Source organism: Oncorhynchus tshawytscha, linkage group LG02 (genome assembly GCF_018296145.1).
Source record: "Oncorhynchus tshawytscha isolate Ot180627B linkage group LG02, Otsh_v2.0, whole genome shotgun sequence".
Classification (NCBI taxonomy): Eukaryota; Metazoa; Chordata; class Actinopteri; order Salmoniformes; family Salmonidae; genus Oncorhynchus; species Oncorhynchus tshawytscha.
Genome location: NC_056430.1, coordinates 54532426 through 54556099, shown reverse-complemented (window position 1 = coordinate 54556099; position 23674 = coordinate 54532426). Strand labels below are relative to the sequence as shown.

Below are 23674 nucleotides of genomic sequence, written 5' to 3'. Positions count from 1 at the left end.
AGGAAGGTGTGTGCGAATACAGTCTAATGGGCTGGGCTGGGAATATTTTGGTGGTAGCTCTGGTCAAGGGCGTAGGAGCACACTCCTCTTCTAAGACAGTAGAGGAACACACTACCTCCCTGGACCAGATCTACACTATATATACAAAAGTATGAGGACACCCTTTCAAATCAGTGGATTCAGCTATTTCAACCATACCTGTTGCTGACAGGTGTATAAAATCGAGCACACAGTCATGCAATCTCCATAGACAAACATTGACAGTAGAATGGCCTTACTGAAGAGCTCAGTGACTTTCAATGTTGCACCATCATAGGATGCCATCTTTCCAACGAGTCAGTTCGTCAAATTTCTGCCCTGCTAGAGCTGCCCCGGTCAACTATAAGTGCTGTTATTGTGAAGTGGAAACGTCTGGGAGCAACAGCGGCTAGCAAAGTGATAGGCCACACAAGCTCACACAACGGGACCGCCGAGTGCTGAAGAGCATAAAAATCATCTGTCCTCAGTTGCAACACTCTACCGAGTTTCAAACTGCCTCTGGAAGCAATGTCAGGACAAGATCTGTTCGTCTGAAGCCTTATGAAATGGGTTTCCATGGCCAAGCAGCCGCACACAAGCCTAAGATCACCATGCACAATGCCAAGCATGGTTGGAGTGGGGTAAACAATTGTCACTTCATGTAGTGAATTCATAACATGCATGTAACACAGGTTTACTTGAAATAACTAAAATTACTAGCCCTCGCCGCCATTGGACTCTGGAGCAGTGGAAATGGGTTCTATGGTGTGATGAATCACGTTTCACCATCTGGCAGTCCGACAGACTAATCTGGGTTTGTCGGATGCCAGGAGAACGCTACCTGCCCAAATGCATTATGCCAATTTTAAAGTTTGGTGGAGGAGGAATAATGGTCTGAGAATGGTTCGGGCTCGGCCCCTTAGTTCCAGTGAAAGGAAATCTTCACGCTACAGCATACAATGACATTCTAGATGATTCTGTGCTTCCAACTTTGTGGCTGGGGAAGGCCCTTTCCTGTTTCAGCATGACAATGCCCCCGTGCACAAAGTGAGGCCCATACAGAAATGGTTTGTCGAGATCGGTGTGGAATAACTTGATTGGCCTGCACAGATTTCTGACCTCAAATCCATCCAACACCTTTGGGATGAATTGGAATGCATACTGCGATCCAGGCCTAATCGCCCAACATCAGTGCCCGACATCACTAATGCTCTAGTGGCTGAATGGAAGCAAGTTCCTGCAGCAATGTTCCAGCATCTAATGGAAAGCCTTCCCAGAAGAGTGGAGGCTATTATAGCACCAAAGGGGGGACCAATTTGAGAATGAGATGTTCGACGAGCAGGTGTCCACATACTTTTGGTCATGTAGTGTACCTTGGAGGGTGTGTGTGCTTATGTGCTTCAGGGAGATAGTGTTAAGTAATAGGTCCTCTTGCTCCAGTGACAGCCAGCCCTCTGGCTATATATACACTTCAGGTATGTGTATCACTGGGAGATGGTTCCACACTGCAGTTTGAATAGTGCTGAGGGCTAATCATTTTTGTTATTTCAAGTAAACCTGTGTTACATGCATGTTATGAATTCACGACATGAAGTGACAATTGTTTAGGAGATACCTAAATAGGTGCACCACAAAGCTGTGTATTGGGACTGTGACTCTTCCCACATTTGCAGATATGGTTTACAGACACACCTACTGACATACAGACGCATCATAAATTATATATCTGTCCTTTCATGAGTAAATCCTTTATCAAAGTGATTTAATTATTGAAGTGTTATCAATTTACACTTGTCTGATAAACTGTACATGATTAACAAAATGTATAACATTGTACAACTAGAAGTGCATGATTTATGGGATTAATTTTATGAAGCCATAACGTGGCAGGTAGCGGTTAGAATGTTAGGCCAGTAACTGAAAGGTTGCTGGTTTGAATACCCAGCCGACAAGGTGAAAAATGTTGACATGCCCTTGAGCAAGGCACGTAACCTTAATTTGCTCCAGGGGTGCCGTACTACTATGGCTGACCCTGTAAAAACAACACATTGTCAGTGCACCTATCCATATGTGACAAGCATCAGTGTGTAGAAGGGAGATTCCTATATGTGAGAAGAAAAGGCTGTATGTGTTAACTGTAGGATTACACATGTGCTGGAGTGTCCAGTGAGAGAAAAGCAGTTCGAGCCGGTTGCCAGGATCAGAGTAGTACAGAAGGTGTCATACGCTGAGGCAGTGAAGAGAGTAGTAGAGAAAGATGGGTCGAGGGCGAGGGATCTTAAGAGGCTCCCTGTGAGTAGGCCGAGGCCAATAGAGAGTGATAGGAATAACATGTTTCAGTAAGACTGTGTTCTTAGCGTTCATAGCCATGATTATCAACTGTACCGCAGAAATGGAATGGAATCACAGAAAATAGATTTTGTGGTGGCAGCTGCAGAGAAGTTCTTGGGTGTACGAGATTTTACTGCAGAAGAGTGTGTTGAACGATAGTATCCCATTCTCCCAGGCTGCCGGCCTGGTGTAGGATCAGATAGGGCCAAGTAGTGGAAAAGTGGTGAGATTTTAATGGGTGTAGGGTTATTCGATAGGAATATTTTTCTTCCCTTATCCCTATCCTATCCCCCTCCCCTTTTGTATAGATGTATAAATACAGTAGGTGGCAGTGTATACACCTTAGTTGGATGCGATCCGCCAATAAATTTAAAGGAGAAGAATAATCCCTCTCGCTTGTACCACAGAGTTTCTAAACTTGTACTGTCTGTACTTACCTACAGTAGTGTGTCTGCCTGTACTCCTCGCATCCCCGCTTCACTCCTCATAGAGAGCAATAGTAATGGTGTATTTTTGTTAGCACTAACTCTGCCATGGTTCGTTGGACGAAGCCTATGTGGAAAATAATGGAGTTTTTGGATAAACTAAGAAAATAAGGTCTGTGGTAAACACAGGCTTAGGAAATTTTATAGGTTTTGTTCTATGAGATCATCTTCATCAGCTGACGTCACTTTTTGTGAATTTTTAAGCATTCATGTAATCAAAAGAAGCACAATAAAGGCTTCATAATTCATAAAGGTCATGTTAACTGACTGATATTATCTCGTAGAACAAAACATATAAGATCTCCTAAGCCTGTGTTAACCTCAGACCTTATTTTCGGCGTTCATCCCGAAACCCTATTCTTTCCCCAATTCATTATTCATTTTCCCCATAGGAACGGCTGAACGAACCAGAGGTAGCCTTACCTCATTTCCGTTTTTAGGACTACAAAGCTTGCGAGCTATATAGAATTTTGATTACACAAATGCTTCAAAATTCACAAAAAGTGACATTAGTTGATGAAGTTTATCTCATAGAACAAAACTTATTAGATCTCTTAAGCTTGTGTTTACCACAGACCATACTTTTTGGCGTTTATCCCAAAACCCCTCCAAATAACCCATTCATTTTCCCATATGCTTTGACAAACGTACCATGAAGGAGTTAGTGCCTACAAAAAGACGCCATTACAATTGAGTGGCTATGCAGGGTCAGTGACGTCGCACGAAACCTCTCTCACTCTCACTCCCTTCCTGCTGCATCATCATCATCATCATCATCATCATCACAACAGCCGCTAGTAGCACCCTGTCTAATTGCGGTGACCGGGGGACTGGATAGTCAGAACTAATTAGCATAATACTAACTCTTAACATAACACTAGTTAACATCACCATAACAGAGTAATCTACGGAAACCATTTACATTGAGCTACCCCCTTGGAACCGCTGGGACATGGCCAGGCAAGATCAGGTCCTGCTCTTGGAGCCACAGCACGAACTGAAATTCCGAGGTAAGAGACTGAGGGGAGGGCCCAACCCTGAAGGGAGGGGGGAGGTAGTAACAGGCCCAGCGTAATGAGGGGGGGCACATCATTCCCTTCATTTGTAAAATCTTAATAGTGAATTAAGGAGGATAATCATTTCGAAATAACATTGACTTGCGTTCCCTAGCTAGCCAACGTTTTAGCCAGTTTACGTTACCTTGACCAGGCAGGCCTGCTGGGAAAAAAAGCTAACTAACGTTCTAACTGCAGCGCCCTGACAGGTCTTTGGCGCTATTAATAATGTCTAGTTGACCTAGTATTTTAACTACTTAGCTAACGTTGGTGCATTATGTTTCACGTGCATTGTGCAATAGCGTTCCAGTAGGCCAGTCAGTCGTTTTATTATCGTGCTTGACTGACAACATTATGTCAGTGTAGGTAGCCCTTTGAGCTAGCAAGCTAGCAATGAATGCCAGCTGATTGCCCCTACTTTCAAGCATAATGATAGCATGCTAACAGTAGTTTGTGTCCTAGCTAGCGAGTAGCTAACTTGTTAATTCGCTAGCTGTCATTCTAATGGCTTGCCAGCTTTCAGGTGGAACTAGGCATGAAATACCATTTATATCTGGAGGTTTTTCTCATCGGTGACCAGGTGTGGTAAGGAGCACAATATGGCTCAGGGTGCCATATGGACAGTTTGTACTGAGCATCCTAAGAATTACAATGTGTCCAGGTACATATGAATTTATTGACCCTCTGAGTAAGAGCTTCTGTATGTTTCCTGAAGCATTATCACAAATTAATTTTAGGTCATTTTTGAGATGCAAAATAATAAATAGCCTTTCATCTGTACCTGTTGTATTAGTGTCTTTCTACAGACATTTTGAGATGCCCCACGGCCTTGGTAGACATGTCAAGCCAAAATAATCCATTGCTATAACTGCCCTGCTTGTTGTGAGGGTAGGCTCTTTATTTGTCTTGGCTCATTGCAAGCTGAGCCAACTAAGATAATTGCTAATGACAAGAAGTAGGCTGGCCTAACCTCAAGGAAATACAAAGCCACACAGGCCAGTTCAGGGGTATTCCAAACTTGGGTCCAGGTGCCCCTGGAGGTATGTAAGGGTGTTTCAGGGTCTTCGGCAAAGTGACAATTTTGTTTTACTCATACCAATATTTAATTCACAAGAAAGTCAAGACTTCTGTCAGGCAATTCACAATCATAGGCCTCTCCTATAAGCCTGTTGTTCTTTTTGTTATTTAGGGGTCCTCTACATGAAAATGTTTGGGAACCCAGGGCCTAAGAAATGATTTTCAATATATTTCCTTTAAATTATGGCCATATTTTGAGAACATTACAACACACCTGAACTAAGCTTTTCATTTATGCATTTTTGATTAGGCCTACTAGTAGTGATTTTCTATGTCTAGCCTAGTGGGGTGAGTAGTCTGAGATGGAGGTTGACATGGGAGTGAAAATCCATTCCCGTCTTGTCAAAATTTCCCGTACTATCCTGATCCCGCAACAGTTCTATAATCCAGGTACTTTCCTGTCCCATCCTGATAAAAATCACCCTTGCTCATTTTTACATGCAGAAATCAGAAATAACTTCCTCCATTAGCTGCTCGTCTGTCTGTCCCCTGCTCTGCATGTGAGTAATGTTACCCATAGAAACTGCTCTGTTTGGCTGCTGCTCAGCACTCACGAGACAGTTTCCTGCCCTGCACACCCAGCTGATAACAACCACATTACAAGATTTTGGCAGTGAAGGCAGCCGTTCTACTTACCCAGAGTCGGATGAGCTCAATTCCAGTCTTGAAGACTTCATAATTCACTGACATACAGTACATTGGTGAAGTAGTGACAGCGCAGTGGCCATGGCTGTAACTGGAGCGGGACATTAGAGTGAGCAGATGGAAGGGGGGAATTTACCATTTATTTGTAATAGATCTGTATTAAGGTAAACTATATTAGGCCTACACACAGTTTATTTTTATGAAATGCTCCACACATGGCATATTTATAAGCATGTCAGTTTCCATTGCGCTGTAACACTTAATTGATTGTGATTCATTAAAGTCTGACTGGACAGAGAATCAAATCACCTAGCATCTTAGGCTAAAATTGCCCATTGAAAGGTAGGCCTTTGGTGACAACAAATTCTGCTGTGGTCCTTTTGGGCTCAAGTGTTCACCAATGAGCTAGAGCATCTTTAAACACTACCGGTCAAAAGTTTTAGAACACCTTCTCATTCAAGGGTTTTTCTTTATTTTTACTATTTTCTACATTGTAGAATAATAGTGAAGACATCAAAACTATGAAATAACACATATGGAATCATGTAGTAACCAAACAAGTGTTAAGCAATCAAAATATATTTTATATTTGAGATTCTTCAAATAGCCACTCTTTGCCTTGATGATAGCTTTGCACACTCTTGGCATTCTCTCAACCAGCTTCATGAGGTAGTCACCTGGAATGCATTTCAATTAACAGGTGTGCCTTAAGTTTATTTGTGGAATTTCTTTCCTTCTTAATGTGTTTGAGCCAATCAGTTGTGTTGTGACAAGGTAGGGGTGGTATACAGACAATATCCCTGTTGGGTAAAAGACCAAGTCCATATTATTTCAAGAACAGCTCAAATAAGCAAAGATAAACAACAGTCCATCATTACTTTAAGACATGAAGGTCAGTCAATACGGAAAATGTCAAGAACTTTGAAAGTTTCTTCAAGTGCAGTCGCAAAAACCATGAAGCGCTATGATGAAACTGGCTCTCATGAGGACTGCCACAGGAATGGAAGACCCAGAGTTACCTCTGCTGCAGAGGGAATTCATTAGAGTTACCAGAGTTCATTAGTTACCAGCCTCAGAAATTGCAGCTCAAATTAATGCTCCACGAAGTTCAAGTTACAGACACATCTCAACATCAACTGTTCAGAGGAGACTGTGTGAATCAGGCTTTCATGGTCGAATTGCTGCAAAGAAACCACTAAAGGACACCAATAATAAGAAGAGACTTGCTTGGGCCAAGAATCACGAGCGATGGACATTAGACCAGTGGAAATGTGTCCTTTGGTCTGGAGTCCAAATTTGAGATTTTTGGTTCCGACCGCCATGTCTTTGTGAGACGCGGTGTGGGTGAACGGATTATCTCTGCATGTGTATTTCCCACCGTAAAGCATGGGTTTGTTATGGTGTGGGGGTACTCTTCTGGTGACAATGTCTGTGATTTATTTAGAATTCAAGGAACACTTAACCAGCATGGCTACCACAGCATTCTGCAGCAATACGACATCCCATCTGGTTTGCGCTTAGTGGGACTATCATTTGTTTTTCAACAGGACAGTGACCCAACACACCTCCAGGCTGTGTAAGGGCTATTTGACCAAGAAGGAGAGTGATGGAGTGCTGCATCAGATGGCCTGGTCTCCACAATACCCAGACCTCAACCAAATTGAGATGGTTTGGGATGAGTCAGACCGCAGAGTGAAGGAAAAGCAGCCAACAAGTGCTCAGCATATGTGGGAACACCTTCAAGACTGTTGGAAAAGCATTCCAGGTGAAGTTGGTTGAGAGAATGCCAAGAGTGTTGCAAAGCTGCCATCAACGCAAAGGGTTGCTATTTGAAAAATGTCAAATATAAAATATATTTTGATTTCACACTCTTTTGGTTACTACATGATTCCATATGTGTTATTTCATTGTTTTTATGTCTTCACTATTATTCTACAATGTAGAAAATAGTTTTTAAAAAATAAAGAAAAACCCTTGAATGAGTAGGTGTTCTAAATTATTTGCCCGGTAGTGTAAATCAACTTAATCTGTAAAAATGTAAATTTGGAACTGCACATTCAAGGTACCAAACAGTCTTGCTCTCCCTTAAAACACACCATTCAGACAACATAGCAGCATCAATATATATATGTCCTTCAGAACTCTATTTTTGCCGCTGCCAGTTTTTCTGCCAGTTGGAAAGTATCCCAAGGCACTTTCAGGAAGTTGTAGATCAACTATACAGGAGTTAGCTGAGTGAGTTGTTTAATTGAAACCAATGTTTCACCAATTGTGAGGTTCTGAATTTCACCTCTGTCTTGACTCAGTGTGCAAAGGGAAGTGTCAGTTGCTGTGGACATTTGTGGTGTGAAACTTTATCTAGAATCTTAGTGTATGTGCTAATTCCGACTGAGGCAGCTCACTTCCACATTTCCATTCACAATGCATCCATCTTTCCCTCAAATGGAAGGCCTTCCTCCTCTATACCAGCTAGAAGGCAGGTGTGTTTTATTTTGGTAGCCTGAAATGGAGTCTTTCAGACTCAGATAATTTATCATTCCTCGAATCTTTCATGTTCTTCCTTTTAGTGCAAAGTGTACTCCGAGGTCCTGTGGAATGTTTTAAGGCTAGTTTGTAAATCCAGTTGAGGAGTTAAATCCTGTACAGCTGTATGTTGCTCAATGTCATATGGCCAAGTGGTTTCCGAAGGCTTTTGCTTCCTATCAAACTGGTTTCACAGAAACAAAAGTGTAGCTGACCTGAGTCATTCTGTTGAGGATATCATTTTGTGGTCTGGCTTGTGAGTTCACCCACTTAATGCAACCATCATGATTCAGAGTTGTAAAACAAAAGTGGTTTGATATTGAGCAATTCCACAACAGACACGTGGAATTACAATGGAAGGTCACTCTTCAGTGAAACAACTCGGGTGGTGCAATATCATTTTGAAATCAGATTTGACTTAGTGTTGGCATTCCTGTAGGCTAGTGTTCTCTGTGAGGTACTTGATCAAGCTGGGTGTGAACTTGAAGTCTGTCTGTGCAGAGGGATTTGACAGAGATGGCCAAGTAAAGAAAGGATCTGGTTGGATGTAGTGGCTTGAGGCTAGTAGTGTTCCTTCCTACGCCCCTGGTGCCTCAACTATCCTCTTGTTCTTCAAGGACAGCCATTATCCTACCTTGTCCAGGCTATTTGTAGACTATTAGAGATTATTAGAAACAAATTGAAGGTAGTTGGATTCCTCAGCGACTCAAAGTATTCCACATAGTTTTGACCAAATGAAATAAAGCTGTTACAATATACCAAATTAATTTGATCTATTTTCACTGCATCTGGTTGGGTTACCGTTACAACCAGCTACGTCCTTCCTAATTCTCCTCCATAGCCGACTTTTCTTAAGACAGGGGCCCAGGCTACATGTTTTAGACTATACGGTTTAAGCAACTTTTATTTTTGATGGGCCTAATTAAATTAAAAAGGCCACATTTCTGTCGCCTTGGCACCAGTGCCTTCTTTCAAGATGCCACTGATGTTATTTCTCTACAAGATCCTAGGCATTCTCTTAGATGCCACTGTTTTTGTGAGGTGAACCTAGTATGCCTAGGTCCATGTTTTATTGTTCTGTAGCACGAGAGCTATTAGTCATGATACCACTGATAGCTAATCCTTTCTTGAAGTTAAAAAGCTGCTCTTGTATTACTCTTGTTTATTTTATTTTTATTTTTTTAAGAGGACTTGGATATTGATTGTTCATTGTTTGCTACCGCCGAGGAATTAATGGAACTCTAGACGAAGGACCCAAGGATGTGGTTGGCATGAAAACTGCTTTCTAATTAGGCTAGTCATGGCCTTAATAGCATCTGCTGCTCTACTTATTAAAATTGAGGGGAGATGACTTTGACGTGACACAGTCTGTGCTTTCTCTTTGAATGTTTTTGACAGTAGCAAGAATGGTTGTTATTGACTGATATTAGTGGGGTTAGTAGAGTGAGGTTACTGTATTATTATTCAGGCAATGACAAAAGGCTGGGTTTGCAATTTGGTGTGCGCTTCTGGCCTAATGTGTCAAGATCCATACACCTCAAACGTGTGAATCAATCAAATTTATTTATAAAGCCCTTACATCAGCTGATGTCACAAAGTGCTGTACAGAAACCCAGCCTAAAACCCTAAACAGCAAGCAATGCAGGTGTCGAAGCACGGTGGCTAGGAAAACCCCCCTAGAAAGGCCAGACCTTAGGAAGAAACCTAGAGAAGAACCAGGCTATGAGGGGTGGCCAGTCCTCTTCTGGCTGTGCCGGGTGGAGATTATAACAGAACATGGCCAAGATGTCCAAATGTTCATAAATGACGAGCAGGGTCAAATAATCTTAATCACAGTGGTTGTCGAGGGTGCAACAGGTCAGCACCTCAGGAGAAAATGTCAGTTGGCTTTTCATAGCCGATCATTCAGAGTATCTCTACCGCTCCTACTGTCTCTAGAGAGTTGACAACAGCAGGTCTGGGACAGGTAACATCTCTGGTGAACAGGTCAGGGTTCCATAGCCGCAGGCAGAACAGTTGAAACTGGAGTAGCAGCACGGCCAGGTGGACTGGGGACAGCAAGGAGTCCTCAGGCCAGGTAGTCCTGAGGCATGGTCCTAGGGCTCAGGTCCTCCAAGAGAGTGAGAATTAGAAGAAGCCTAGCCCCAGATAATAATTTGATGATGATTAGGACTACTGCCATTTCAGTGAAGCCGTCATTGTCGGGATGTGGGTCATTAACACAGTTCATTGATGTCCCCAGTGAAAAGCATAGGCCATTATAGCTCAAAAGTAGGCCTGCTATTCTTTTGTTTTGAAAGACTAGTATTCAGACTTGTTGTCCTGAACACATCCTCTACCATTGCGTAATGTGAATCGCTTTAATCATGATTTTTGTATTGTTTACTTCCCTTTCTCTCTTCAAACTCCCCCTTTCCTCAATGGCGATCCAGCACATTTTTATGCCTTTGATGTGCTGATTCAGTAACCCTATTAATTTGATTAGCCCATCATGTATTCTCTACAGTTTGCATGTTTCACATGCAGTAGTCTGTCTGCTTGTGGCAATTTCATACTCTTCTTTTTCTGTCATCGTTACCACCCATGAATCCAGATGTTATAGAATGTGATAGCCTTGTGCCCTCATTGCCCCTCAGTGTCTCAAAGCAAAGAATGAGGCATGCCCAAATTGGTAAAATCCGCTAGTGGCAGTCTTGTCAGATTTCTATTGTGTTGTTTTAAAATTGTAAAATACTATTACTGAATCTACCTTTTAAGATAGTCTGCAATATTTTCTCTGTCAGTGTATAAGCCTACCTCTGTAAAGTTTTTATTTATATTTGATAAAACCTTCTTCTCCCACCACAGGTCCCTTCTCGGATGTGGTCAACACAACCTTAAAGCTCTCCAACCCCACAGACAGGAATGTGTGCTTCAAAGTCAAGACGACAGCCCCGCGCAGGTACTGCGTCCGGCCAAATAGCGGTGTCATCGACGCCGGCACCTCAATCAACGTCTCAGGTACGCAAAATTACGTAAACTTAACCAAAGTTCCCAGGTTTTTCATAAATCCTGGTTGAAGGAATTGTGCAACCCTACCAAGCCAGGGAGTTTGTAGGCCTGAATGAGTGCTATGGTTTACAACCATTGTCCATGTATTCCCTATTTAGATGTTACTAGCAGGTACTGTATGCCAGGTCCTTCCTAACCTACCTTGTGTTTGAGTGAGGCGTCTAACACTAGAATTACTTTTTTAAATTACTCTGCCATTTCTAAAGTCATGTCCCCCCTGTCCTTGACTTATCCTAAATAAGTCTATTCAACACACTATCGTTGTTAGAATCTTGATATCAGAGTTTTAGGAGGACATTACATTTTTTTCTCCCTGCCCTCCTTTCACCCGACAGTTGGCTGCCATCTGACAATGGCCCATTAAAACTACACCTAAACTATATAAAAAATAATTTCACACATAGGCCTATAATAAAAGATGAAGGCTGAAGAGAAGATTAAATTGACAGTAGTGTGTGTGACAATATTATCAATTGTCTTGTGAATGAAGAGACAGCGCAGGGTGCTTTGGATCACTAATGGCTGTATCCAAGGCTCAGCCAATCGTTTACATAACAGAATGCAGCACGCGACTGAAGAGAGAAGCAATTTTCTAGTTAGAGTATCAGTGTGTGCTCTGGAAAGACCGTAGAGAGTGGAAAGGCAGTTTCCCAGTTGCAGTAGCGCGTCCCCTGAACGATAATGAAGAGGTAGGTGAGAAGCCTGACTACGGAGACGGAGACGGGGGTGAGAAGGTGATGAAGCGTACTTCATGAGCTGTAACCGAAAAACAACTGGCATTTGGAAAGTTTGATGTGAGAAAGTGTGGTGGAACAAGTATTGTTAGCATTAAGTATCTTGCAAGCTGGATCGAATTCTCCATTTGCTAGCCAGAGAAATGTTGAGCAATATTAGCCAACTTAACTGATAAAATAATTGAGTTTATGGTGTGAAAGTAAGCTGGCTAATAAAGGCAGACAGCTAACGTTAGCTACATACAACATCAATGAGTTAACTTTAACCAATTCGCTATTGTATTAATTGGTATACGACTCCTTGCCGTTCCTCAAATTATAATGAATTAGTTGCTTACTGGACCCTGGCAATCTGAAATGTTAATTAGCTAACAAACTAACTACTATCTGTGAACTTATGGTTTCCCTCTACAGTATGTGGTTCATTTTCAGAATGAGAGAATTAGGGGAAAATGAGGTGTTGCTTATTAAACAAGGGGATTCAGGGATCAAGTGTAGCTGGAGCTGGGCCTGGCTTAAGCTGGATGCCACTATTGAGGTGAAAGGAACACCACCACTTTCCATCTTTCTCACTTTTCAAAACAGTGGATAAAAAGGGGTATGCCAGGTGTACTCTTTGCCTGAAAGAGACCCTTTGTTGGCATAATTGATATCTGGCTCTGCTGGCACATTGTAGAACAGATGTCCACAGGCAGAAAGTGTTCAATGTAATAATGTGCAGTGTAGCCCAAAGATATTGCTTTTGTTGTTTTGAACTTGACAGTAACGTGTGTGTGTGTGTGTGTGTGTGTGTGTGTGTGTGTGTGTGTGTGTGTGTGTGTGTGTGTGTGTGTGTGTGTGTGTGTGTGTGTGTGAGAAAGTGAGGGGGGAATATACTATTTTTTACTCGGTGAACGTTATTTTCGCACACAGGTAGCCTTGTGCACTTGCTCGACGTTCTACTTTAATTAAGACAGCCTTTTATAATAGAACAAGTGTTCTATTATAAAGGCTGTCATGGCTAACTGCAATATGAGTGTATTGTTTTTTTCTCAATACTTACATTTTTAGTTAGGTTCACAGTAACCACTTTTTATTTTACACACAGACTGATCATGTAGATCATATTCTTTGTTGTTTAATTAGTTAACCTGCATTTCCCCCTAATAGGGATGTTTTTGCATGTTTCAGTGCAAAAGAAAAGTGTCACCTTTTTGGGCCCTCACCAGTTTGCACCCCTGAGTTTTTCAATTTAAGTAATCCATTACTTTGACAATATTATTTCCCTTTTTCTTTGTTGGCGCAAATAAAAACTAAAAATCTCCTTATGTTCGCTGCGGTTCTCAGTTATCTATCAGTCTTCTGCTGTTGATAAAAACAGTGCAATTTTTTTGAGGAATTACTGAATTACAGTGGGGCAAAAAAGTATTTAGTCAGCCACCAATTGTGCAAGTTCTCCCACTTAAAAAGATGAGAGAGGCCTGTAATTGTCATCATAGGTACACTTCAACTATGACAGACAAAATGAGAAAAAAAATCCAGAAAATCACATTGTAGGATTTTTAATGAATTTATTTGCAAATTATGGTGGAAAATAAGTATTTGGTCAATAACAAAAGTTTATCTCAATACTTTGTTATATACCCTTTGTTGGCAATGACAGAGGTCAAATGTTTTCTGTAAGTCTTCACAAGGTTTTCACACACTGTTGTTTGTGTTTTGGCCCATTCCTCCATGCAGATCTCCTCTAGAGCAGTGATATAGTTTTGGGGCTATATTATTTATATATATATATATATATATATATATATGTGTGTGTGTTTTCACTTAGCTAGCGAATGCAGCTAACTAGTTTAGCCTACTCAAACACCTGGCTCAAACGGAGAGTGATGCTATGTTGGCTATGGCTATCCAACACTGGAACTCTTCCAAGTCAATGTAAGCTTTTGGTAACTGCTAAACTTCTTGCTAATTGTACACCTGTACTCCATGATTGTAGTGTGTTTACTAATGCGTTAGTCCTAGTAGCTATGTTGACTATGACGTTAGCCTACATTGTCATCACCATATTAGCTGTGTGTAGCGGTTATGATATGGTGTGGCTTGAAAAGGTTTTATCTCCCGGTCACAGACAGCGGATGTGTTGTGTACTGAAGTCCACAAGCGAAGGGAAAAGGTGAGGGAGAGGAGGAGAGTGCATGGATGCGAGTTGGAATTATACAACGAACAAAAATGACCATGCTGTTTGTATGTGGCTGCTATGAAAGTGAACTGCATTTGCATGTGATCAGGGGTGTATTCATTCCACGGATTCTGTTAAATCGTTTCTTAAACGGAAGAAAACTGAACAAAATGGGGATAAACATACCTGAATTTGTCCAATAGAAACTCTCATTTGCAACTGTTGGACTAATTATTACACCCTAGATCAGCTAGATGCAGGCAAGAGTGCAAGGCGGTATTGGATGTGTCACTGTTACCTTGATTTCTACATTTTCTCTCGACCTGTGCACCTACGTTGTAAACTTTCATTCATAAGCTCATGATGAGTATAGGGACAATTAGAGTATCATGTAGTCGCCTTAACTAGTAATCCGGAGCCTAAACTACGGTATGATGGTATTTTTATGTTTTTGAATAATAAAAGTTCTAAATGCACTACTTTATGAGTAGTGCGTGACCCTGGGGTGGCAACACATACATTCTAAGTGATCTCAATGGTTCGTTCTCCATTCGGATTGTTTTATACTGTACAATTTAAAACTAAAATAAGCAAGTAAAACGTTTTTTTTTTTTTTAACATCCAAAAATCTTTACAGCTCTTTTTTAGATAACCATTCAGTGTGAAAGGGGGAAAATGTCATGCTTTGATCTGGTGGAAACATTATAAAATGGGCCTATCCCTTGCGCAAATATCCTACAGCTTTGTCTGTCTGGAGCTCACTGGGGCGAGAATATTTTTGCATAATTGGCAATGTCAATAGAAGTTACTTTTAGAATTTTGATAAACCACATTTATTTTGAGATACGAATACTTTATTTTAAACTAAATGAAACTGTTCCACAAAAAGTTATGACAATCACAACTGGCACGCAGATCGGTAGATATGGTAAGATAAATTGGCCCTCCAAATGGAAAAGGTTGCCGACCCCTGGTGTAGCCTATTATCGGCAACTTCAGGAGCTTAACGGCAGAATATTTGGAGAAACAGGTTTTTACCTTCTGGTTAGGCTATCTTGATCTCTGGCTCCCTCTTAAGTCATGTTTAATTATTTAATCACAGTGTGCTTAAAGCATCAGACAAGCTCATTAGCCTACATATGTCTATATAGGGAAAAATGCATATTTAACAGATGACTCTCGGTCTACAATGTTTTTTTTTTTTTTTTTTCGGGGACAGCCCTAGTGGGTATGCTGACCATTGCCACTGTGGCCCCTCATGATGTGTTCAGATTTCTTGTGGCCCCCACCATCATAATTGCCCATCCCTCACCTAGGTGAAGACTGAATGTGGCCCCCACGGCAAAATTAGTTTGACATCCCTGCACTACTTGGAATCAAGATTTATTCAAATTTTAATACAAGTGATCCTCAGTAAAAAATAATAATATTGAAATCAGTTGAGAATCCAGGCAGTTCTGCAGAACATTTATGCAGACAGAACATCTCATTGCAGTGCTTTCTGTTGGCTAGCGGTATGGCCGTCTCTATTTCTCCCTGGGCCAACAGCTGTGTTCTCACCCCGGTGCCGTTCTTTGAGGGAGACAACTCTACCCAGAGCCTTCCTGGCTTCATTAACACGGCTATTTGCTGCCACAACATATTTTTTACCAGTCGGACTGCAAGTCAGCAAGGGGATCAGTAGTGGGCGACAAACAACCCCCGTTCAGACAGTCACAGTACCCTGACAGAGGCTTTTCACTATAATTGTAAACAGCGTAGCACAAAAGGCAATGTGGAAATCCACTTTGGCTAGACTGAAAGGAAATACTTTGCCACAGGATACCTAAAATCCCTAAAGTGTCATTTACAAGCTTAGTTGGTGATCCACATGGAGCTTTTGAAGTGTGACCCCCGCAAAACGTTTGTTAAACGCACAGCACAGAAGTGCTCAACTTGATTTGTATTGTGCTGCGTTGGATGGGAAACTATGTAGCATGGATGTCTCAATCAGAGAAAGGGGCCCTTGTGTCAACAAATGTATCTACTGTGTGTCAAAACCATAGGTCTTAATTGTCTCAAAGGCCTTTTAAACCCAGCATCCTACAGTAAGCTTACTTAAACATTCTTATATTGCAATTCCTGTTATTATGGCTGGCCATAAACAACTTTTGCCTTCATGTTATTGTTCCATATTATTGTTGTGTGATCCACTAATGACAGCATGCTCTAAATAGTCTCCTCATCAAGGTGTATATCCGTATCAAGGGTGATAAAGTTGCTTAATGAATCATCTTACTCCATTTGTATGATATTTCTTCTTTCAAGTAACAAGATGTATCCACAACTCTCAAGCGTTTTTTTGAGATGCACAGTTTATTGAGACGCGTGTCTCAAACCTCTGGGAAGCATTAAAGAGTTGCGCATATTACTTATTTTTTTATTCGGGGCTCCAGACTGTGACCATTTAGTCGCATTTTGCGACTCCCTCAAAACGTCCTTTTTTTTTTTAGGAGGCTAAAACCATGATTTGAGAAAGGGGGTTTACCTAGTCAGTTGTACAACTGAATGCATTTAACCCAACCCCTCTGAATCAGAAGTGCAGGGGGCTGCCATAATCGACATCCACGTCTTCGGCGCCCAGGGAAGAGTGGGTTTAACTGCCTTGCTCAGGGGCAGAATGACAGATTTTTACCTTGTCAGCTCGGGGATTCGATCCAGCAACCTTTCGGTTACTGGCCCAACGCTCTAACCACTAGGAAACCTGCCGATTTGGTCAAACAGTAAAGTACATTATCCTCATGATTCCTGTAATGAAAGTGTCTGCTAGCCCCAAAGTTCAGTAAAGTATACGTTGCCTGGTCTTTGGTCATCTGGTCCCAAAGCAAATAGCATAGCCAGCAATACACTCCTAACCCCCCGCAACCAGTGAGTACATAAAACATAATCCATTCAGGCTGCAAAGGCATCGGTTTCCTCCTAGCTTTAATGGCTTTCCTTAATAAAACACAATTTCCACCACCATGCCAGGGTGGCTACTGTGTTATGTACAGTGTTCAACCAATCACTTTCCACCAGTCTGTTTACCCCTGCTGTACACAACGTCCAGAAGTAGCTAACCCCATATCATGGTGGTGGAACATTGTTTTATTAAGACGGTATGCATTTTTGTATTTTTTTTGTGGCCCTTCTTTAACTCCACTTGAGGAAGACTTTGCAGCCTCATAGGATGTACAATCCGGTCCCCAGGGGACACGAGTGTATTAATGGCTGGGCTGATTGCATTGATACCTAGAGGAAATACACAATGTCAAGAAGAACTACGCCCTCTAGAGGTCTCAGTTCTAAGTGTCTGCTTACCTGACACTGTACCCATTTCACTGGGGCCTGCTACTTTGTCAAGCGAACCACTCTCTCTTCTTTACACCCCAAAAAAGTGCCTGGGTAGAAAAAAGTGTCCTGAGTTGTATAACATTTTTAAAATCCAGTTGGATAGAGGATTTTCTCAGCTTGTTGTAGGTGTACTTTAGTGATGGGGGAAAAATCAATAGTTACATATGTGACCGACCGGCTCAAATCGGTGTTATTAAGCAAAAATTGCTACAAAATTGTGTTTTTTTTTACATTGGATAAAAGTAGAGACTCAGAGCTGCAAAATGGTATATCATACATTTTTGGGGAAGTAATTTTGCTTTGGAAGTTGAAAAACTTGGCCTTTGAATGTTTTGGTACTACTACTACTGGAGAGCCCTTTGTCTACAACCTTTCAGCATCGATCCCACCCTCTTAAGCTTCAGCCCCACCCATCTCTTTAAGCGTTGATCCGAGCATTCTGTACTAACACCAGTCAAGCACCCAAGCTTGCTAGCTACTTCCAGACACAAATGAGAGAACATTACTTGCCCTAGCGAAGCTGGTTAGGCTTTTATGTTATCCAGAGCATTGGTGACTGCAACTGTGTTGTCAGATTGTCGGTTCGTAAATTCAGAGCGTTTCGCTCTCGGAGCATTCAGAGCTCACACTGGATGCTCTGGCCAATTTGAGAATGGTTGACCTGAACGTTCCGACCTGGTAGTCAAGCACCCAAGCTAATATTGGCTAGCTTGCTAGCTACTTCCAGACACAAATGAGAGCACCCCACTCAGACCATTTTATTCCCCCTGGCAGAGCTGGTTAGGCTGTTATCCAGAGCATTGGTGACTGTAACTGTGCATCTGGCAACAATTTAATTACTCTTTTTTGCCAGTGTTGACTGACACCGGCCCTATTCAACGGGTGTTGAGCATTCCTAAATTCAACAGTTTTCTGTGCTCTGGCACACTCCGATGAGTCTTTTGTTAAGACATGTAGCTAGCTAGATAAACAATGAACCATAATCCCAACTCATGATGTTACTACCCTGCATGAATCTGCAGGTAACTAACCAACCAGGTTCAATGTTAGCTAGCTAGTCAAGCAAATGGCTCTGAGATATGAGTAATAAGATCATACGCATAACGTTAGCTAGCGAGCCAGCCAGCCAACTAACATTAGCTAGCTAACAGTACACTTTAACTTGAAATGAAAATACTTTGGGAAAAATATAAATGTTTAATATCTGAAAATTTGACTAGCTAGACTATCTTACCTGTGGTCTGAAATAGACGTACTAGCTGGTAAATGTCACTGCAACAACTGTTGATATCCAGAGTGAATTCTATTGAAATGGACACTTGCATAGTGGAGTCTTGTTAAGACATATAGTTAGCTAGCTAAACAATTAACCATAATCCTAACTCATGATGTTACTACCCTGCATGAGTCTGCATGTAGCTAACCAACCAGGTTCAATGTCGGCAAGATAACATTAGGCTATAACTAGTCAAGCAAATGGCTCTGAGATACGAATAATAAGATCATACACGTAACGTTAGCTAACACGCTAGCTAGCTAACAGTACACTAACTTGAAATTAAACCACTTTCTGTCGTTTGAAACTATACTGAAACTAACGTACTATCTTAATGTAGCTACCCGTAAACATAATGGATGGACACGTCTCCTGTCGGATGCCATGGCTACCCTTAGTTTGAAGATGTAATCCGGAGACTGGTGTTTTCTCCATCTCCTTAGTTATCATACTCGAATTCCACTGATTTCAAAACTCGGTCCTCCAGAAAGTGGAGAGCATACACTTAACGTTAGCTAGCGAGCCAGCCAGCTAACATTAGCTATCTAACCGTATACTTTAACTTGACATTAGGCTTATGCAGTTTTACTACGCAATACATTTTTTTAAAGAGACATTAGACAGGATTACCTAGACATACTGACCAGCTCAAATAGACAGAAGCGTGCTATATGGCAGATCAATCCAAACTCATCTCTCGGCATGTACAGCCCACTCATTATCTCAGCCAATCATGGCCAGCGGGAAGGTTGCTGACTTTTTCTGTGGCTAAACCAACTAGGCCTGTAATTTAATAATTGTATTAGTATTTACAGATGGCATACAAGTTTGTTAAGGCACATGAAAGGTCACGTTAGAGAAGGCATTTCAGCCAAAAAAAACACATATTGATTTAAAAAAAAAAGTTTGTTCAAACGGCTCCCCTGTGAAGTAGTGACCCGCAACATATGCCTAGTTTACTGAAAGGGTCACATATCAACATTATTTTTAGCTAGCGCTAGTCAGCTGTACCTGCGCTAAAACAATGGCATTTTTCATCCTATAGCATGTTCTGCATCTTTTTTTTCAAATGGTGAGCCAACATGTTTTCCACACTCATGCGTGCATACATTTGATGTTTTGCGCCTCGCATACATTTTGTGCCACACATACATTTTGCGGCATGCATACATTTTACGCATGTTATTTGCATGACTGATCATGCACTCTCTTGTCCTTCTGCAGCAGACAGTGAGCAATATGTTTGGAACATCAAATCGCAATACAAATAGAATCGTGAGATTCTTTCCATTTTTTAGCTCAACAGCAACTATTTTACAAACAATTTATTTGATATGGTTTTGAGATAATGAGCCTGTGAAATGTGCATTGGCCATTGCCTCATTGGACGGTAGGTTACAACTGCTACGTTTTTTTGGGACATTACATTTGCTGTTAGTGGTATCGTCACAGCCCTGTATTAATCTATCTCAATATTTATTCCATGGCGAAAATGAAAACAAAGCACACAAATATTGTCTGCTATAGCTATGAAAATAAATAAATGTGACTGAGCGTTCGTGACTAAGTCATTGTTTTCATCATTGTATGATGCAAGGCACCACTTTACAAAATATAGTGGTATTTTACCATAGAGAATACGACACAAATGTAGTCTACACCAATCCTTCAATTGTGTGGCCGTAATGCCCCCTCACCCAAAAAATCCATACCTTGCGGCCAAAGTGACCATTTGTGCCCTTGGGTTGAATTTAATTATTATAATTCCCAGCTGCCAGTCGCCTTGCTCCGAATCACTTTTCACTCGCATGGCTCTCTCAGATATCTCAATTCTTATTAGCCAATACCAGTCATGTAATCAGGTCCTTATCACAGCGCCAAAGTACATATCGGGGATGCACCGGTGCGTATTCTTATCGAATTACGAGGCACACGTTGAAGATGTTAGAATAACTGCCACAGGTACTTTTCCAAAATCTACTATCCCCCATAGTAAAAAAGGTTTACCATTCTGTGCAAGAAATACATATGCCAAACAACTGTGGATGTGGAACTGGAGACGAGTGGGAGTGGAGTTGCTGGGTGGGGGATAGAATGCCAGTCAAAGATAAAATACAAAGTCAATATACCATTTCTTTTTTTTAATTAACATGTTTTGAATGACACTGATGGGAAACGCTGTTATATCCAATGCCTGTTAGCCTGAGGCTGATGCTGCGCAAGTGCTTGTATGTGCATACACACACACTCGCTCTGAATGGGAGTGTCTGCTAGATGACTCAATGTAATGTAAATGTTGAGCAGCTTCACTGCAGGTAGATTGTACGTTTTAATATTCAATAAAACAAATATAATAATAAAATAAATCCAAAACAGAGTTTTGGACAGTTGTGGGACAATAGATCCCAAATTCATATAACTATTGTACATCAAAAAAAGTTTCAAAGCAATGAGGCTGATGCAACAGATCAGAACGTTTAGCTTAAAATGTTGATAAACTATTTCTTCATATTAAAAGTGCAGCAATGTGCACACGGCAGTAAGCTATACGTATGAGTATTCTAAAATGCAATTAGCGGAAAAACACTGTTCTCAAAAGCGCACCGCAAATGCGAGTGGTATCATATGACAGATGAAAATATCCATTTGAAATTTTTAAAGAAGGATGATGTAAAGATTCAAAAATTAGCATTAGTTGCTAATGTGTGACCCATCACGTGGATTCAGTCCTAAAAAAATTGTAGAAAATGATATATATATATAATAATAATTTTTTATATATAAATAACTTTAGATAAAAGTAGTCTCTAGAAAATTGTTTATCATGCACTGCATTTGAGGAACAATGGGAAAGTAATTCTGCTTTCAAAGTTGTTTAACTTGTAACTAGAGGTCAACCGATTATGATTTTTCAATGCTGATACCGATTTATTGGCGGACCAAAAACGCTGATACCAATTTATATATTTTTGTAATAATGACAATTACAACAAAACTGAATGAGCACTTTTATTTTAACTTTAATATAATACATAAAATTCAATTTAGTCTCAAATAATGAAACCTGTTCAATTTGGTTTAAATAATGCAGAAACACAGTGTTGGAAGTAAAAGTACAATATGTGCCATGTAAAACAGCTAACGTTTAAGTTTCTTGGTCAGAACATGAGAACATATGAAAGCTGGTGGTTCCTTTTAACATGAGTCTTCAATATTCCCAGTTAAGAAGTTTTAGGTTGTAGTTCTTATAGGACTATTTCTCTCTATACCATTTGTATTTCATATTCCTTTGACTATTGGATGTTCTTATAGGCACTATAGGCTGGCAATACTAATCTTGGGAGTTGATAGGCTTGAAGTCATAAACAGAGCTGTGCTTCAAGCATTGCGAAGAGCTGCTGGCAAACGCAGGAAAGTGCAGTTTGAATGAATGCTTACGAGCCTGCTGCTGCCTACCACCGCTGTCAGACTGCTATATCAAATCATAGACTTAATTATATATATTAAACACAGAAATATGAGCCTTCGGTCATTAATATGGTCAAATCCAGAAACTATCATTTGGAAAACAAAACGTTTATTCTTTCAGTGTAATACGGAACCGTTCCATATTTTATTGAACGGGTGGCATCCATAAATCTAAATATTGCTGTTACATTGCACAACCTTCAATGTTATGTCATATTTATGTAAAATTCTGGCAAATTAATTACGGTCTTTGTTCGGAAGAAATGGTCTTCACACAGTTCGCAATGAGCCAGGCGGCCCAAACTGCTGCATATACCCTGACTCTACTTGCACAGAAAGCAAGAGAAGTGACACAATTTCCCTAGTTAATATTGCCTGCTAACATGAATTTCTGTTAACTAAATATGCAGGTTTAAAAAAATATACTTGTCTATTGATTTTAAGAAAGGCATTGATGTTTATGGTTAGGTACATTGGTGCAACGACAGTGCTTTTTTCTCGAATGCGCTTGTTAAATCATCACCCGTTTGGCGAAGAAGGCTGTGATTCGATGATAAATTAACAGGCACCGCATTGATTAATTGCAATTCAGGACAAGCTAGTTAAACTAGTAATATCCTCAACCATATGTCGTTAACTAGTGATTGTGTTAAGATTGATTATTTTTATAAGATAAGTTTAATGCTAGCTAGAAACTTACCTTGGCTCCTTGCTGCACTCGCATAACAGGTGGTTAGCCTGCCACGCAGTCTCCTCGTGGAGTGCAATGTAATTGGTCATAATCGGCATCCAAAAATGCCGATTTAATCGGTCAACCTCTACTTGTAACCCCACTTTGAGGAAATGGCCCTTGAATATTTTGATACACCTACTGGAGAACTCTTCTTTGTCTACACCCATTCAGCATCATTCACACTCTTTTAAGCCTTAGCCCAACCCATCTCTTTAGCTAAAGCTAACCAACTAGGTTCAATGTTAGCTAGCTAATACTAGGCTATAACTAGCAAGGCAAATGGTTTTTGATTCTGATAATATTTCTACACAGATCATACACAACCATACAATCATACACAAGCGAGCAATCAAGCTAACGTTCTTTAGCTAGCGAACAGTACTTGTAATTAAAATGACATTTTGACAAAATTAGAAACGTATATCTAAAAATGTACTTAGACTCTTACCCGTATATATGGATGAATGCTTCATGGCAGACTAGAAACATTTAGCTCCGTTTTGTTTGTAGCTACATCTTGTTCAACCAGCGTTGTGTCAAGTCACTCCGGTTCACACTGACCATGGTGTGTGCAGAAAGTAGCCCATCACAACGTTTTCCAACTGATCTGTCAATTGCGCCTGCTAAATTCAGGGCATCAATGTTGTTGAGAAAAATAGCAAAACATTTGAATTAATTAACTATTGATGAACTTACAAGTAATTCATTTCTTGATAAATAAATTCCGTTAAATATAAGAGTTACA

General features: G+C 40.7%; 1 protein-coding gene across 1 annotated transcript in view; it reads left to right on the top strand.

Moving 5' to 3' along the window:
• The first annotated feature begins 3569 nt into the window (after window positions 1-3569).
• The window catches only part of LOC112267023 (vesicle-associated membrane protein-associated protein B), a 43745-nt gene continuing 23640 nt past the window's right edge, over window positions 3570-23674 (top strand). The window contains exons 1-2 of the mRNA XM_024445027.2: window positions 3570-3844; window positions 10982-11134. Coding sequence (XP_024300795.1) covers window positions 3787-3844; window positions 10982-11134 — 211 coding nt within the window. The 5' untranslated portion in view covers window positions 3570-3786. The remainder of the gene's footprint in view (window positions 3845-10981; window positions 11135-23674) is intronic.